Genomic DNA, 17,559 nt, shown 5'->3' with positions numbered 1-17,559 from the left:
CCCACGTGGGAGTCTCATAGGATCGTGGATGTCAAAGACCCTCACTGCATCGATGCTACTTAGAAACACTGTACCTGTTCCCAGACAAAAACACAGACCCTGCCCAGCGCTGCAAGTCATCACAAGATCCACCGGCAAAGTATGTCTGCAATCGTCAACTTTCGGATCAGAGGAGATTCGAAAAGTCTGCGTGAGCTGAATTCACCTCATTTGGGTTTATGATCATTTCTCTCTCCCTCAACCTTTTCGATTTTCACCAATGGATCTATCGGTAAAGTCTACTTAAACCTCTTTTCCCTTTCTTTCAGATCCCTTCTATTAAACACCCTAATGGTTAATTGTCATGTCATATTGTGAACATTTTTTTACGGGCATGTCTAATTCCCCCAGGAAGAGTAAAAGTCTCCGATGGCCAAGAGGGTCTTGATAATACAAAGCCTCAGATGGCATTACCTCCATCCTAGGTGCTCAAGAAATATTTGTGGAAGGATTGAATTTACACCTTCCAGAGTAAAAGCTTGATGGGGAAATAAAGCTAACGTTGTAATTTGGTTTAACTCATTTATTCAAATACTTATCGGGCTAATGCTATATGCCAGGCAGTGTGTGAGGTACTTGGGTGGCAAGATGGTTAAGGCATGGTCCTCAGTGTAAAGACATTTGGGTCTAGAGAGGGAGGCAGATGTAATATATACAATGCGGGTAAACTCAGGCCAGTGAGAACAGAAGGGAAGTTTACAAACCAAGCTGGGTGAAAGGGATGAACAGCTAGAGGTGATACTTAAGCAGAGTATGTATCGCCAAGTGGTTAAGAGGCAACCAGTAGAGCTGGGCTGCCAGGGTTGAAATCCCAGAAGCAGCATCTGTCAGCTCCGTGGGGAAAGTTTTAAACTTCCCAGTGCCTCTGTTTCCTCGTAAGTCAGAAGAATTGATACCAGCACCTTAACAGTGGGGCTGTTTGAGGATTCCATGAGCTTAGCCACATACGCCTTTAAATACCATGTCTGGCAAGTAGTAATGATTCAATAAATGCTAGAAGTTATTGGCAATAATACCACAAAAATAATAAAATCTAATATAACCATTATATTTATATAGCTATTTTGAAAATACCACAAATACAATCAACTCTAATAAAATCATTTCTCCCATTTGTTTAGAACTGAGATTCGAAGCAAGTCTACAGTTTAGCTAGAAAATGGGTAAAAGGAACATTGCAGAAGAAATGCAGAATATGTATAAGAGCAGCAATGCTCATGGCACGTTCAGGGGACCGACTGTAAGTTAGTCACTAGAATAACTCGCTATTTGTCTTCGGTGTGGCCTTGAGTAGCTGAAGCTCTCAAGTGAAATCAAACTGTACCCATCTGAGAGTTAAACATTGAGAGTTGAACAGACCTCAGTCTGTTTCAGGGAAGGTGAAGGATCTTTTGCGGCTAAATTTTCATGTCACACCTGCTTCTTCCTGGCTGGATTTAACAGTTGCCGCTGAAACTGCTTTTCTGGAAAAACTGGAGCTTGCCCTACTTGACAGGTATTTCCCATAACCTTACAGTGTTCCCAGCCACCGTGAACGAACTCATAGAAATGCTTCCTGCAAAATCCAGAGAACAGAAGGCAGTTCTATTTTTACCCCCATCCCTGGAGAAGCCTAATCTCTCATGGTGAATTTCTATCTGCACTGCTCTCCAGCAAGGTGGTTGCAGACAAACCTGTAAAGCAGTGTTTCTGTCAGGAGGTTAAACTTTCTATGCAGAGTGTCTAAAATAGCCCCATTAGCGAGCAGAGCCCGGGACGGAGCTCAGCAAGCAGACAGGCACAGCGACTGGCAGAAGCACATCTGGTCACATAGCCCGGCCAAGGTCTCATTTCCTTCTCTTTGACCCCAGCAGGGGATCGGGACCCCTACCCAACAGTGAGTGGGGACCGGAGTCTCCACCACATGCATTTCAACCCCCAGCACTGAAAAGGGACATTGGGAAAGCTCCCTTCCAGAAACTCCATGCTGCAAGATTGCATCCCCGAATATCCCTTTGCCCACGTGTGCAACCCATGCCCCCATGCATGTGGGAGGTTTGAAGTGAGCTGATGTCCACATCTGGTGATTCCAGGTGCTTGGAGGAAGACACCCGGGCACAGTACAATGTGCTCATTGCTGTCGGCTCTGTCCCTCTGCTTAAGTCATTCAGAGAACCTCAGTGCTTCGTGGGACCACGGAGATGCTCCGGGACAATTCACTGAAGGGCGAGCACAGGGCCACTCAGGTGGTCCTATCGTTGAACAAATAGTTACTGGAGGAAGGGGCAGAAAATCATGCGCCTGGCACTGTCCTCGTGTGAGAGTCACTAAAACCTTAAATGGACGGGACCCACGAGCGTCCCTGGTTTAGGGATGAAGACTGTGTGTCTCAGGGATGTTAGGTGACTTTTCAAATAAGACAGGGTTAGAAAAAAGCCAGTTCAGGTGAAGGCAGCAGGTCTCACCCATTCAGCACCAAGGTTCCCTGCCGGTGTCCTCCTGACTCCAGGGGCACCCACTCCAACATCCCTGCCCATCTCTCCACTGCCCTGCAGTGAGGGCTCAGAGCCTAAACCTGCAGCCTGGGGGAAGCTCCTCTGGCCTGAGCTGATCTCTCCTGGCCAACTCTCAGCATCTCAGCCACACGGGAGACTCAAGTGTAACAAGAAACCCAAGGCACGCCCCTCCGCCTCCCCGTAACAGCAGGGCTCGCAACCTCATACCTGATCAGGGGCTGTTGCAGGGCCACCAGGGCAGCGTGGATGGTCACCGAGATCACCGACAGGTGGAAATAGTCGAACATGACGGGGACCTGGTGATGCAGGCCTCTCCGGGGGTGGAAGTGCAGGCCCAGAGCACGGCTGCTGATCACGGGGACCCCGGCCATGTCCCGCAGCCTGGAAGGCAAGCGAGTGACTCACATGAGTGGTGGCAGGTTGTCCCTGCTGCCAGCCAGGTGGGTCCACAAGGCAACCTCGCCCACGCACAAGCACTGTGCCTGCCTCGGCTTACCCAATTCCTGCAAATACTCTGTTAGGTAGAAATTGTTTTCCCCGTGATGGGCAAATGAAGCAACCGAGGCTCAGAGAGGGAAGAGAACTCGTGGGACGTCACACAGCTGCTATGCAGCAGAGCCGGGGCTCACACTCTGCTATTACCGACATGGAGCTCATCTGTCAGTGATGCAAAGATGCCCAGACACTTTTCCAGGCTCAACGGGGAAGCCCTCCCAGACCCCCATTCCCTGCTTGCTCTTGTATTTCCCCCACAGATGCCCAGCACAGCACTTCCTTTGTACCTCTGTGTTTTCTACTAGACTCCTACCTCTTAAGGGCAAGAACTGTGACTACTTCATTTTTGTATCCCTAACACCAAGCTTAGAATCTGGCATATTGTAGAAGTCAGTAAAATATTTCCTTATTAAAAGGGATATGTGACTGAATGAATAAATGAATGACCCCCAAAGAATAATAAAGAGTCTGATCAACTTCATCAAGGACGCCTCTACCTTCTCTCTAGCGTTTTGTAACTGCTATGTGTCTGATTCCCAAGAGATAAGCCAGCTGGTAAGCAGAGCCTAACAGAGTCTTTGGTTGTAAAAATGGGGCAGATCTTCGTCTAAATGAAAGCCATCCAGGGCTCATCTCCTCCTCTGCACACCAGTCACTCAGGCTCTCTGGGCGTCTCTGAACCAGACCCCTTGGGAAACCTGGATGGAGCGTCTTCTGTGAGCAGAGCAGAGAGCTCAGAGGATGTCCAGATGAGAAGCTGCTTCTTCCTCCACAGAGGAGGAAAAGAGACACAGAGAGAAAACAGTGAGGGGAGCAAACTCCCAAGACCCCACCCAATGGGCTTCGCTTAGAGCTTGGGTGCAAATGAATGCCAGGTAGAAGAGTTAACTAAATCAGCAGAGCCCAGTGTGACTCCAAACTAGCCCACAAATGATGACCTCCTCTCTTAACAGGAAGAAGCCTGATGGGAGGGGGCACAGAGTGTCCTCTCCTGAGTCTCAGGAAGTCATTAACATTCATATTCACTATCATTCTGACAACTGTTTATTGCAGCCTTACTGTGAACCGAGCATGGCGTCTTTTCCCTTAATGCACATGACAATCACGTGAGGTATCCACTGACGTCATTCCGTTTATTGATGAGGAGGTAAAGCCAACGTGAGTTAACGGATTTGTTCAAAGTCACAAGGCCAAACCTAAAAGCTGGGCCCAGGTCTGTCTGACTCCACAGTCTGTTCTAAACTACTGCACATAATTACTTTGAATCCATTCAGACACAGGCTGCTGCAAATCATAGGACTATCCTTAGGGCTTGAACAACAGGGGGTGAAATACGTGTCAGGGTAGCAAAGATGTCAAAAATGTTAACAAGAATTTAAGCCACTTTAATAGGTAGGAGTAAAGAATTCAGAGTGAGGGAGGTGATAGCTCTTTTGTGCCCTGAAAGGAGTAGAGCTAATTAATGGAGATAAAATACCAAATGTAAACTAGAGAGCTAGAGGGAAGCAGCCACGTAGCACAGGGAGATCAGCTCGGTGCTTTGTGACCACCTAGAGGGGTGGGATAGGGAGGGTGGGAGGGAGATGCAGGAGGGAGGGGATATGGGGATATGTGTATATGTATAGCTGATTCACTCTGTCATACAGTAGAAACTAACACACCATTGTAAAGCAATTATACTCCAATAAAGATGTTTAAAAAAAAAACAACTCAGTTCTGGGGGAGGGGGAGGTCTCAATTTAGAAAAAAAAAACATAGAGGTAAACTGGATAGCACTGAGAGGAAAATGCCTGGGTTCTTATACAGGAACTAAAACCAGCAAAAAAATCAAACAAACAAAAAATGCAAAACACAGAGAAAGAGCCCTGGTGTTCAACTGAAGGGGAAGAGATGACTTGTGTACCTGAACTGCGATCCAGACTGAGAATTTTTTTTTTTTTTTTTTCGGTACGCGGGCCTCTCACTGTTGTGGCCTCTCCCATTGCGGAGCACAGGCTCCGGACATGCAGGCTCAGCGGCCATGGCTCACGGGCCCAGCCGCTCCGTGGCATGTGGAATCCTCCCAGACCGGGGCACGAACCCGTGTCCCCTGCATCGGCAGGCAGACTCCCAACCACTGCGCCACCAGGGAAGCCCCCAGACTGAGAATTTTAATTCGTGGTTACAAGGACTGAACTTGAGGGCAACTGAAGGAAGGCACAGAAGGATGACTTGTCCCTTGAAGTAAAGAGGAATTTCCTGATAAGCAGAAGCGTCCAGGGACAGAATGGGATATAATGGGGAGACGTGAGCTCCTGTCTCTGCGCAAGCACATGTTCATGGGTCTTTGGAGAGTAGCAGGTTCAAATGTGAGGTTACACTAGAGCACTGTTTCTCACCCTCAGTGATATTGATATTGGAGACTGAATGATGCTTTGCTGGGGAGCCGGGATGCAGTCCTGTGCATTGTGGGATGTTTAGCAGCATCCCTGGACTCTACTCACTAGAAACCAGTAGCACCCACCCACCCCCCGTGTAACAATTTAAAATGTCCCCAGAAATGGCCAAAATTCCCTGTCCCACCCACATTGAGAACCACTGGACGGGATGGACATCAAGAGCCCTTCTGCCCCTGACATTAGGTGCCATGCTTCTCTATTTTGATTCTGTTCAAGCCTAAATGGTTACAAAGAAGCTGACTGCCTGGGTCATGTTTCAAAGCCAAAAGTCTATCCCCAGGATGTGCTACAGATGTCTTGTCACCCTTAAACCCAACTTATGAAAATGAAAAAATATGGCATTTTCAATTCTTCCCCAGCCTCTGGCTTCCTGTTCCTGTTAGCTAACCGCACACTCCATGAAACGCTCTGCTCTGATTGTTGTCAAGTGCTTTGTACTATAGGGAGGAAGTGACACGTGGAAACCGGTCCCACCTGCATCTAGGAAGCCACGAAGAGGAAGAAGACATTGATCCGTGCCCTTGGCCTGGCTTAGGTATCACCTCTCTTAATCGTCATAACAGACCTATGAAGTACAGAATCTATAATGATGCCCATTTTATAAATGAGGCTACTGAGATTTAGAAAAGGGCAGGGATGCACCCAGTGTCTCACAGTCAATGAGCACAGAGCCTGTTGCTGAAACTCCATACACTTTGTTTGGGCCAATCTCCTGTACACAGCCTCTCCATTAACTACTGTTTTGATGGTAAGAAGGTCACATCTATTGTGTCCACTATAACTTATCATTGACGCTGCCTGGAGAGCTGGGTAGGGAGTGACTTCCAGGCTGGGTTTGGGATCAATGGCAGGGTTCTGTGATCAAATGGAAACGTCTACCAGGGAGCTATGGATGAATACTTCTGAATGAAGGGGCACAGGAAGATAGGACAGGGGGTGTTAATAAAATTAATAAAATGAGTGAATGACAGAAACCCTAAATAGTTGAGAGGGAATATGAAAGCAATAGAGACGAGGACTTCATTTCTGAGTTTATAGCTTAGAAAGAAGGTCAGCCTCTTATGGGGCTTCTGAGTTCAATATGGTGCTAGAACAATAAGTCCTGGAGATGGTGTGAGGAAGACAAGATTTCTCAAGCATCCACCATCCCCCCAAGAGGTAAGCAGAAGTGATGAGAGAAGCAGGTGTCCAGAGGGGCTTGGGGTCCAGATAAAGACCCCAAGAGTGAGGGATCTGTGATGTTGAGCCCAGACGCAGCGGCAGGACCTTGGACAGATCCTCCGGCCAGCCCAGAGATGAGGCGTGACCATCTACAGTACATACACACCAGCAGATGTCTATTCTCAAAGCACAGACACAGTCAGGTTTCTGACATTTTAGTAGTGGTCCACCTGTGGTTCAGATCCCTCTGATTCAATGCCCCGTGTTATGAAAACTCCCATAATAATCAGACACATCTTGGGGATGGGACAGTCCTTGGGAAGGGAGCCAAAGCGCTAACAGTGACTCTGAAATTTGAAGGGGTCGGGCAACCATTCCGCCAGCACTAGCCCCTTGGCCACCTAGTCTCCCATTCTCCACTGGAGAAGGTGAAGCATTTGCTGAAGAGGCTGTAGAGATCAGAAGTGAGGATTAATTTCCCCAAAGTGGTCAGACTGTGCTGAGATTCTGCTAATAGAACAGATGGAAAAGAAGGGCCTCCATTTTCACCTTAAGCTTCATGAGGGGAGTCTTCACGTGAGCATGCTCTGTGTCCCCTGGGGGAACACAGGCCCTGGTGCCTGACTTATCCTGCAAAGGCCCTCAGGAGAGAAGCTGAGGGTGGCTGGATTGGCCAAAGAAGAGTCAGCAGCACTGGGGCGGGGGTCCCCACCAGTGTGAGATGAGGACGAAAGTGCTTGTGTCCATTATCCAAGAGCCAGATGTGCATTCCTCGGAGAAGAATCTGCCGAAAGAGCTTCCTGCAAGGAGCGAATGACGCAACCATAGGAGGCATCATTATATCAAAGAACAGCAGAGGCTGGGGGAGAGGGAGACCGCCTAACGGGTACAGCTCCACGGAAGACACAAGAACACCCCAGGAGCAGAGAAAGCGGTGATCGAGCATCTACCCCGTTAAGAGCCCTGCTTGCAACTGAACCCATCATGTATGACTCCCTGCCCCACCTGCAATCTCCTCCCTCCTCCTTGTGCCTGGCCCTGCAAGACCCACACACCCCAGGGGGAAGACAGGGGGCTGTATCAAGCTGCTCACCATACCCAGCTGCTGCAGCGGGAGTTTCCTACCCCGAGAACGCCTGGAGCAGGGGTGCAGTGGAGCGAAGGCGCAGTGTCAATGAAAAGAAGTTATAAATTGGATGAGAGTTTGGAGTTTTGGTAATACATTCGACTGGACTTTTTCATACCTGAAAAAAGGACTATCTATTCATGACATGAAAGAACAGAATTATTGAATCCGATAAGCAGGAAGCTGATGGACTTTCAATGTACGTCAATGGATTTTCAATTTTCAGAAAGTTGAAACATCATAGCAGACATTCAGTGTAAAGATGAGGGTCCCGGCAGGATCTCCTTTGATTCAGAAGGGGGCCTTGAGATGTGCAGCCTCATATGGACATTAATCTAAAGAGCTAATTAATACTGCATTGCAAGTGTACAGAGGCGGGTTCAGATATAAGAAGGTGCCAGTTCATAGAGCAGGAAGTCAGGAGTTCTCTGTGCCTGCAGCCTCTGAGCCACCTGCCTAAAATACATGCAGCTCTAAATGACCACATAGATATTTCTTGCCCTCGTTCCTGTAGCTGATCAAGAACCGGGTTTCTAAGGGATGTCCTGAGGTCATGGCCATCAGGATACCTCAGGGCTGGAAAAGTGTTGGGCAAAGGAAACTCTATGATCATGATTCAAGGATTCCAAGGACACTCACTGTTGTTCACTGTCTGTAAAGTGCAAATCCACCTTGAGTTGGAAATCGACTTCACTTAGTGCCTCTTCCACCTAGAAGAGAAACAAAGTTTAAGGACTGGTCCAAATGAAACATGTAGCCGGCGGGTTTCCCAAAGTTTAGAAGAAGGAGCTCACAGCAAAATTAATGTCACTTATGTGTAAAGCAGAATTTCCATGCATGTTCTGTGGAATTCTAGTTGAATGCGGTGCCTGTATTACATGGACAGTAGAAGGAAGGGATTTATGTCAAATTTGGGGAAAAGCCAATTTGCAGGAAAAAAACGTTAAGTGAGTTTTCTAGATTGCAGGACTTTTGAGCACCTTATCTCCAGAACAGATGTGATCTGGAGTCCTCTGAAGCAGGAGTGAAGTGTTCTGTGGCACCTGCTTTGGAAAGGTTGGAGCAGTGAATTTGCAGAGAGGAAACCCCACTTGGCTAGAGATGGGAAAACGTTGGGGGTGGTGTTACCGCTGGCACCTTCAAGGGGCTGACGCTATCCTTCAGGTTCATAGAGGCGGAAACTGATGCTCAGAAAAGTCGTCAGTTCCCAAGGCAGCCCAGCTTTACACAAAAGCATATCCTTCACTTTTGTCTTGAGATCCATTACATCTAACCATTTATGCTTTCAGACACTTTAGCATTTCATGTCCTATCCATGACTGTTTCCATTCTTAGCTTCAAAAAAAAAAGACAGTTTTCATTCATTAGCATGGGAATCTATCTGTTCTACCTGCCAGCTTCTCAGGTACATCTAAAAGATGGTAACCCACGGCTCTTCTTTTCCCAAACTTAACACTTCATCCCCACCTCCAGGAGAGTCACTTGCTAAGTACCGGATCTAGCTGATGTCCCTACACAGGAAACCCAGGTAAGTACTGCACGCCTGTGACAGGGCGTAATCTCCTCCCCACAGCCACGCGGGATGGACCCCTTCTCCTCTGTGACCCACAAAACCCTGTTCTTTTTCCTATCTCAGCATTCAACACTTCCTATAAAATTGTCTCAGCTTTACAACTTTTGCGTTATAAGCCCAAGAGACAAATGTTAGCTGCAGACACCTTTTGCTTAGTCCTGATCGTATTTTTTACAGTGTTTTGAACAAGCAGAAAACATTTAAAAATCAGGCAATTTCACATTCCCATTGCAGGTTTCCAGCTTCTGAAAAAACAATCCATGGATCTGGCCGTGCTGGGCTGGCATTCAGAAGCTCCACTTGGGTCGGGCTCAGGGGACTCTCTGACAAAATCCATCTGACTGTGGCTAAATCCCCCCGAGCCATTTTCTTACCCAATATCCCCTGTAATCTGGTATCGTTATGGGAGAGACTAGTCTTAATCCATTCTGGATCCCCAGCTCCAGGGACAAGGTCCCACCCACGGAAAGTATTTGTGTATCTTAAAGGATAAATAAAGCTCTTCTCCACGCATCCCCCTTGGTTTTTATTTCTTTGCAAGAATATCCTCATTCTGTAGGGATGGAAATCTCTTACCCAAAGGCCTCTTTGGAAACATGCTCCTGGTGAAGCATAGCTCAGGCAGAGACATATGGATGGAATTTATCTTTAGCTCCCCAGGGTTTTAAAATTTGTTTAAAAAAAATTTTTTAAGCATTTAAAAGTTAACATTTTGCTCAATCCAAGCGCTATGAATAACTTCCTCTCCTAGCTTTGTTTTGCATAATCACTTACCCGGCTTCATACACACAACCCAAGCAACACAGCCTCTTGTCACCAGTTCCTAGGAAATAAGACTGGCAGAGCAAGTCCTCCTAACCACCTCCAAGCATGCATTTGCCTACTTAACAAAAATTCGCTGGCAGCTCCAGTTTTAAACTTGCTGCAATTTCTTTGGAACAAGGAGAGAAATCCAGGCCCAAGATCAGCTGTGGCTGGATGGAGCCTGGCTATGACTTCACTGATGTCTCAATAAATCTTTAATTGCAAGATGCCCCAGAATGCAGTCACTGGTTTCTCTAGCCACTCATTTTTCTTCATTGGCTGTTGGCTACCTGCCCCTTCCTCCAAACACACACATTCACACGTGCACGCACACACACGCACACACTCACGCACGCATGCCCTTCCATTGCCCTACCTTATTTTCGTTAAAAGGATTGCTTCCTTTCAAGGGCGATTTTTAAAAATTGGAGTATAGTTGATTTACTGTGTTGTGTTAATTTCTGCTGTACAGCAAAGTGATTCAGTTCTACATATATATACATTCTTTTTTCATCTTCTTTTCCATCATGGTTTATCACAGGTTACCAAATAGAGTTCCCTCTGCTCTTTATCCATCCTATATATAATGGCTTACATCAGCTAACCTCAACCTCCCAGGTAGATGACTTTTTTAGCATCGGGCATCAGGTTAACATGGTAGTGGAAATAAGAACAGCAGCTAGGATTACAGAGGAGTTACTGTGTAGCAGATACTACACAGGACAGCTACCACTGTCATTTACTATCTTATTTAATGTGGATAAAACTGTGAATTAAGACATATTGGCCTCACTTATAAATGACGAAATTGAGACTTGCTGTAGGAAAGACACTTCCAAGGCTTAATCTGGGCTCCAAAGCCCAGATTCAGTCAAGGGTTCCTCACTTCTTCAGCCTTTTCCCAGGGTCTCATCTGTGTTGTGGGTTGTACAGTCTCACGCTAGCTGATTTCAACTCTGCTCCTAACAGTAGTGACCCTTGTATCTTCTCCTCCTTTATGAACTTCTCTCCTGAGCTGCATCATAGCTGGGGAGATAAGAAAGCAGTTTTGGAAGTCAAGCTACATGGGTACAAAGCTTGGCTCTCCATTTATTAAGTATCTGGTGACCTTGGGCCAGTCAACCTCTCTAGGTTTGTTTGTTTTTTCATCTGTAAAATGGGGATGAAATGATTACACTTACCCCTTAGATCACTGCTACTGTGCGACTATGTAAGAAAATGCACATAAAGGGCTTAACACAGTGTGTGAACAAAGCCCATTCTCAACAAATATTAGTTATTATACTTATTTCCAACTTACTATGGGCCTGACCACCTAAGGGACCCCTTCGTCCAATAACTCCACCCCCAGGCCTGCATACTGGTCACAAACACAGGCTTTGCAGTCAGACTGCCTGGGCTAGGTCTGGGCTGGGCTTAAGAATCTGCATTTTAAAAAAGTACTGCCAGGGGACTAGGACATGGTGCATCTAGGAATCATACCTTGAGAAATGCTTTTCTTTTTGGAGCCCATAAAAATGCAACCATCCCACTCCTTGGCATATATCCGGAGAAAACTCTTATTCGAAAAGATACATGCACCCCAATGTTCATAGCAGCACTATTCACGATAGCCAAGACATGGAAGCAATCTAAATGTCCATCGACAGGTGAATGGCTAAAGAAGATGTGGTACATATATACAATGGAATGTTACTCAGCCATAAAAAAGAATGAAATATTGCCATTTGCAGCAACATGAATGCACCTAGGGATCATCATGCTAAGTGAAGTAAGTCAGACAGAGAAAGACAAATACCGTAAGATATCACTTACATGTAGAATCTAAAATATGACTCAAGTGAATTTATTTATAAAACAGAAACAGACTCACAGACATAGAAAACAAACTTACAGTTACCAAAAGGGAAGGGGGTGGAGGAGGGGTAAACTGAGAGTTTGGGATTAGCAGATGCAGGCTACTATATATAAAATAGATAAACAACAAGGTCCTACTGTATAGTCCAGGGAACTATATTCAATCTCCTGTAATAAATCATAATGGTAAGGAGTATGAAAAAGAATATATATATATAACTGAATCACTTTGCTGTACACTAGAAATTAACACAACATTGTAAATCAATTATACTTCAATTAAAAAATGCAACCTTGGGCTTCCCTGGTGGCGCAGTGGTTGAGAGTCCGCCTGCCGATGCAGGGGACGAGGGTTCGTGCCCTGGTCCGGGAAGATCCCACATGCCGCGGAGCGGCTGGGTCCGTGAGCCATGGCCGCTGAGCCTGCGCGTCCGGAGCCTGTGCTCCGCGACGGGAGAGGCCACAACAGTGAGAGGCCCGCGTACCACAAAAAAAAAAAAAAAAAAAAAAAATGCAACCTTGTCCACAAAGATTATCTCCTGTAACACGTTCCTCTTCCTCTTCAGGACATTAAGCATCTCGTTGCTAATAACTGTATCTTCTCTGCCTTGTCTGCTGGGAAGCTCAGCACTGAATGTGTGGGCCAACATCTGCAAAGGTCCAGAACTATGCGTGTGCATTCTGGCCTGTTACATTTAACTCAGGCTTTAGCTCCCTTTTGTGTTTTTCCTCTACTTTGGCTCACTCTATTGCTATTTTTACCCTTTTACTATTCTGTGTATTTTGTCAGCCTTCCCAAATCTTCTGGGGGGGTGTTACACAAAGTGTATATAAATAACATACCTATCCTACTCCACACTCCCTGGTTCTTTGCAACTTTTATGAAAACATTTGTGCCTTAAGCTGTGATTAGCTCTGTCCATGGTCATCTCTTACATTTACTTGGGCACTGACTGTGCGGGCTGAATCTTCTCCGTGTCTGCACTTCCCATAGCACAGGAAACGGTACGCTCGATGTGTTGGCATTGTATATGCCTGCCACTCACATTGATGGCTACGTACATGCAAGACCGTGAGCTCTGGCCAGCTGGCTATACGGTGTTTTGGCTGCCATAAACAGGTATTCACTAGAGCTAATGCGTGCATTCCAGAGATACGCCTTTTATGAACTTATCCAATTAACTTTCATTGTCACTGATTTGGATGTAATGATTAATGATAACGTTGTTTGCTGCCATATGGATTACCCCCAACACAATAATAAATTATTAGCTTGTAGAGATAAGTGATTTTATATGCAGAAGAAAACAATATGTACCGTATGAACAAAGTCTTGTACAAAATATGTACAAGACTACAACCCATGCTGGCAAACACTGCCTGTTCCACCTCTGAACTATGGCTGTTGCAAACTCGCGTGAGGCTAAACTTGAGTGCTGGGAAACATTAACCTTGAAAAGCTTTAAACCGTTAGGGGCAGGAGGAAGAGTCTGATGGAATTAAGATGGAATAATGACCAAGAGACCTGAGTAATGTCCAAACCCAGCCTCCAGTCACAACCATTCTCCCCAGGAAGGTCTTTGAGATCAACGTGCCAAAGGACAACGGCCCGTGAGAAATCAAGTGACTTTCTCTTAGTAGAATTCGGGGAAGCTGAGCTTGTGCATGAAGCCCAACTGGGAGTCCCTTAACCCTCAAAACCAGCTCCAGTATCTTTTCCTAAACTACCTGTGTCCACCAGAGTCCAGTAAAGAAGTAGACGATGCACTCAGTTCATTAAAAAGAGTTGATTTACGAAGGTGTGGGGGGAACTCAGGGAGAGCAACCAATGCTGATGGCTGGGTACCTCGGGGTCAGTCACTGTAGGACTCCTCAGCACCTCCTCATTCCTCAGGGAGCTCTCCTGTCTGCCGCTTCCCCTCCAGGAAGCAGTCGCCATCTCGTGTGAAGGTTGTGTTGAAGCTGAGCTCTTGGAAATCTGAGTATCCATCAGGAGGCAGCATCAAGTCTCGCACAGTGAGCCTGCCATGAGTTCTCTTCCACTTTGGGCCCAGCTGTAGTTTCACAGGACCTCCAACAGGGGTGAAAATTCCTGCTCTTATTACCTTTGTGAGTGTATCTCATGGATGAGTGAGCTGAGCGAGAAGCAGTGGGAAGGCTCAGCGATAGAATATATAGGATGTATTTATTTGATTGCATGGTGATGTATTGATCTCATGGTAAAACGTAAGCTCTCAGACACCAGGGGTATCTTCTTGTTCATGATTTTCATCTCTAGCCCACAGTAGGTGCTCAACAGATCTCAACAGATGAATGGACAGATTCATAAATGAAGAATCAGTGACAGCGTTTCACGTGTAGCCACACGGGAACTCGTCACTACCTCAAGCATAAAAGATGTGAACAAAAAGCCATGGGAGGCACTTCCCTGGTGGTCCAGTGGTTAAGACTCCATGCTCCCAACGCAGGGGGCCTGGGTTCGATCCCTGGTCAGGGACCTAGATCTCGCATGCCGCAACTAAAAGATCCCGCATGCCGCAACTAAAGATCCCGTGCGTGGCAACAAAGATCCCGGATGCTGCAGCTAAGACCTGGCTCAGCCAAATAAATAAATAAATATATTTTTTAAAAAAATCAACCGAATACAAAACTTTAAAAAAAACAAAAAAGCCATAGGACATGAGAGGAGTATTAGATGGCCAGTAGAAGTCGTTATGCATGCTATAATGCCTGTAGGGGATGCCTATAGGGGACACATCTCTGATTAGGCTCTCTTAAAGTAGGAGTATACTTCCACATCTTTAAAGATACTCTAGCAGGGAATGACCAGCTGGCACGCGGTAATGGGAATTCAAGGTGGGGCTGGGGGAGTGAGAAAAACGGTTTAGATTTCAGATATTCTTTTGAAACATCTGATTTTTTTTAAAGGTACAAGTGATTTTTTTATTTTTTGAATGTTTTTGGAGAATAGTTGATTTACAATGTTGTGTTAGTTTCAGGTGTACAGCAAAGTGAGTCAGTTATACATATACATATGGCCAATCTTTTTTAGATTCTCTTCCCATAGAGGTCATTACAGAGTACTGACTAGAGTTCCCTGTGCTATACAGTAGGTCCTTATTAGTTACCTAACTAATATATAGTAGTGTGTATATGTCAATCCCAACATCCCAATCTGTCCCTCCCTCCCCCTTCCCCGCAGTAACCATAAATTTTGAAACATCTGATGTTAATATCAGGTTATTATCAGATGTTAATCTCATAAACAGGAAATGTTCAATCAACTTTTGCTCCAAGGCCTCTGCGCCTTGACTCATGCTGTTTCCCCCTGTACGGGATGCCCTTCTTCTTTCTTAGTCTGATGGACTCTCAGTCCCAGCATCTCAAAGCCAGCTCCTTTGTGAAGCCGTTGATGTCCTCCCAGAGAGCTCGTCTCCAACCTTGGTGCCCCTGTTCTTCTGCACATGCAGCCAGCACAGTGCATTTCAGCTACCAGGGCCTGTCTGTATATCTGTTTCTCTGATGGAGCACCCGTCATCTGAGGGATCGGCCCTGCTGCCTTCTTCAGCTTTGCCCATCATCCGAGGGCCCGCCCAAAGCCCTGCACAAAGCAGATGCTCAGCAAACACCTGTCGATTGCCCTGTTGACGGAGGCCCAGAAAGACGAGCAAATGGGCGAAGGAGGAATGAGTAAGACAGTCAGCAAGTCAGTCAATGGGACCCGCTTGGAACATGAAACAAGCAAGTATACGAACGAAAGCATGAGTACAAAAAGGAATAAATCAGGAAGTGCAGGAATGCTCTGAAATCCCCAGTCCCAATCTGTCAGATTTCAGAGCAAATGTACAACGTCTCCTTCACGTCCCACTCTCCTAGCACTGGATACAAAAGGCACAGGAGGGAACGGCCATTCGTGGCTGGTGGAAGATTCCGCGACTTACCCTTTCACCATCTAAGAGCAAATGAGCTCGGAAGATCACGGCATCGTTGATGGGCACCTCTTCGTTCCTGTATAAGATCTGAAAGACTCGGCTGTGCACAGTGCTCTCGTGGACACAGGCTGAGTGCAGGCTGCCGCTGTCTGCAAAACAAGAACCGGTAGCAGCTCATGACTCCCATCCTGCCCTGGATCTGCGGCCTCCTTGGGGGTCAGTCCAGCTCAAGGAAAACAATGGCCCCAAACTGCATTCCAATTCCCAAAGACCAAAAGCCACAGATGAATGTGATTCCATCACACAAGATTTATGGTCACTGAATCGGGATGGCATCTCAGAAAGAACCTTCTTCAGTCCTTTATAAGTCATAGGATCTTGGCTAAATCACTTGTCGTGCAGTGGGCAGTGTTCCTTGGCTGGAAATTAGTACCTGCTAAATTCTTTACCTGCTCACATAACCCCTCCTTCATAAAGCCTTCCATAATCCCCCTCTCCTGAAAATAATGAGGAGAAAAGCAGAGAGAGAAAAACAGAAGGATACAAGGATATCCTAGCGTCCACAGAATCTCTCTCTCCTGAAAGTGTTGTTCGCACAGCACGTAGGATATGAAGGATGCTCTGTCTTGAGTTTTAGATAAATGTGCTAATTCTAATTACATTAGATATCCAGTTTTTTAAGGAACTTGCTCAATCCCATGTCTTCCAGTGCATTCTAAATGTACCTTAATCCCTAAACATTGTCTCAAAGTTAAGTTGAATTTCAAGAAGATAAACCTACTCAAGGAGGTTAAGAGATCTTCCTGCATCCACTGACCAGGGTTACTATGAAGAGAAAATGGGTGAATTCTTCCAAATCACTTAACACACAAACTGCAGAGTTGGAAAAATATAGAAATCTTCTAAAATAAATAATGGTACTATTTATATAATATAAAGCAAAGATAACTCATTCATAATAATGGCCAAGTGGTATTTCACAGCTTCCAAAGTGCTTTTCAAATGTGTTTCTTTCCTTAATCCTCACAGAAAATTGCTAGGGTAAGTTTTCACCACAGATGAAGAGACCAAGCCTCAAAGAAGGGGAGGGAAGTGTCATGACAGTCGCTATATGAGGAGGCGTTGTGTGGATTCATCCTCACATCCACCTACTTAACAACTGAGAAAAGATGTCTTGGGTGAATGAATAAAATGCACCCATTTCCTAGCAAAAGACAGGTATGCTATGAAGCTCTACTGAAAAACGGAAACAGTGTGATTGCAAAGGGAAGCAAGAAATTTTTTTAAAAAGCCCAACCAGCAAAGGAAAACGGTTTGAGTGCCTTGTGCAGTGTCCCCAGCTGGCTGGAACAGTCCCTTGGAAACAGGGACAAAGGGTTACTGTCACCTCCCCATGCACAGTGACACTTAACACCTGCGTTGTAGCTTCAGAGTAGGGAAAAAGAAATGTAAAATCCCAGGTCTCTCCAAGGCCGCAAAGATGTTCACGCTCCAATTTGCACTTCATCGTGAAGGAAATAAAATTTCTGGCCTGACACAGCCCTATTGAGACCTGTTGGATTCAAATTGATGTGGCTTTTCAACAGAAGCGATCCTTGCGTGCAAATGCCCTTCTGTTTTTATTTGCTGCACCAGCCCT

The 17,559-nt window shown here is 46.0% G+C and overlaps 1 protein-coding gene across 1 annotated transcript in view; it reads right to left on the bottom strand.

Annotated features, from left to right (window-relative positions):
- Positions 1 to 17,559, bottom strand: part of FAM135B (family with sequence similarity 135 member B) — a 162,699-nt gene that overhangs the window by 74,332 nt on the left and 70,808 nt on the right. Inside the window, exons 3-5 of the mRNA XM_029222947.1 lie at positions 15,930 to 16,069; positions 8,394 to 8,464; positions 2,742 to 2,915 (exon numbers count right to left, since the gene is read on the bottom strand). Of these exons, the coding sequence (XP_029078780.1) occupies positions 2,742 to 2,915; positions 8,394 to 8,464; positions 15,930 to 16,069 (385 nt within the window). The remainder of the gene's footprint in view (positions 1 to 2,741; positions 2,916 to 8,393; positions 8,465 to 15,929; positions 16,070 to 17,559) is intronic.

Source organism: Monodon monoceros, unplaced genomic scaffold (genome assembly GCF_005190385.1).
Source record: "Monodon monoceros isolate NGI ecotype Baffin Bay Population unplaced genomic scaffold, NGI_Narwhal_1 Super_Scaffold_14, whole genome shotgun sequence".
Classification (NCBI taxonomy): Eukaryota; Metazoa; Chordata; class Mammalia; order Artiodactyla; family Monodontidae; genus Monodon; species Monodon monoceros.
The sequence above is the reverse complement of the archived record's forward strand: the minus strand, read 5'-3'. Positions and strand labels throughout refer to the sequence as shown.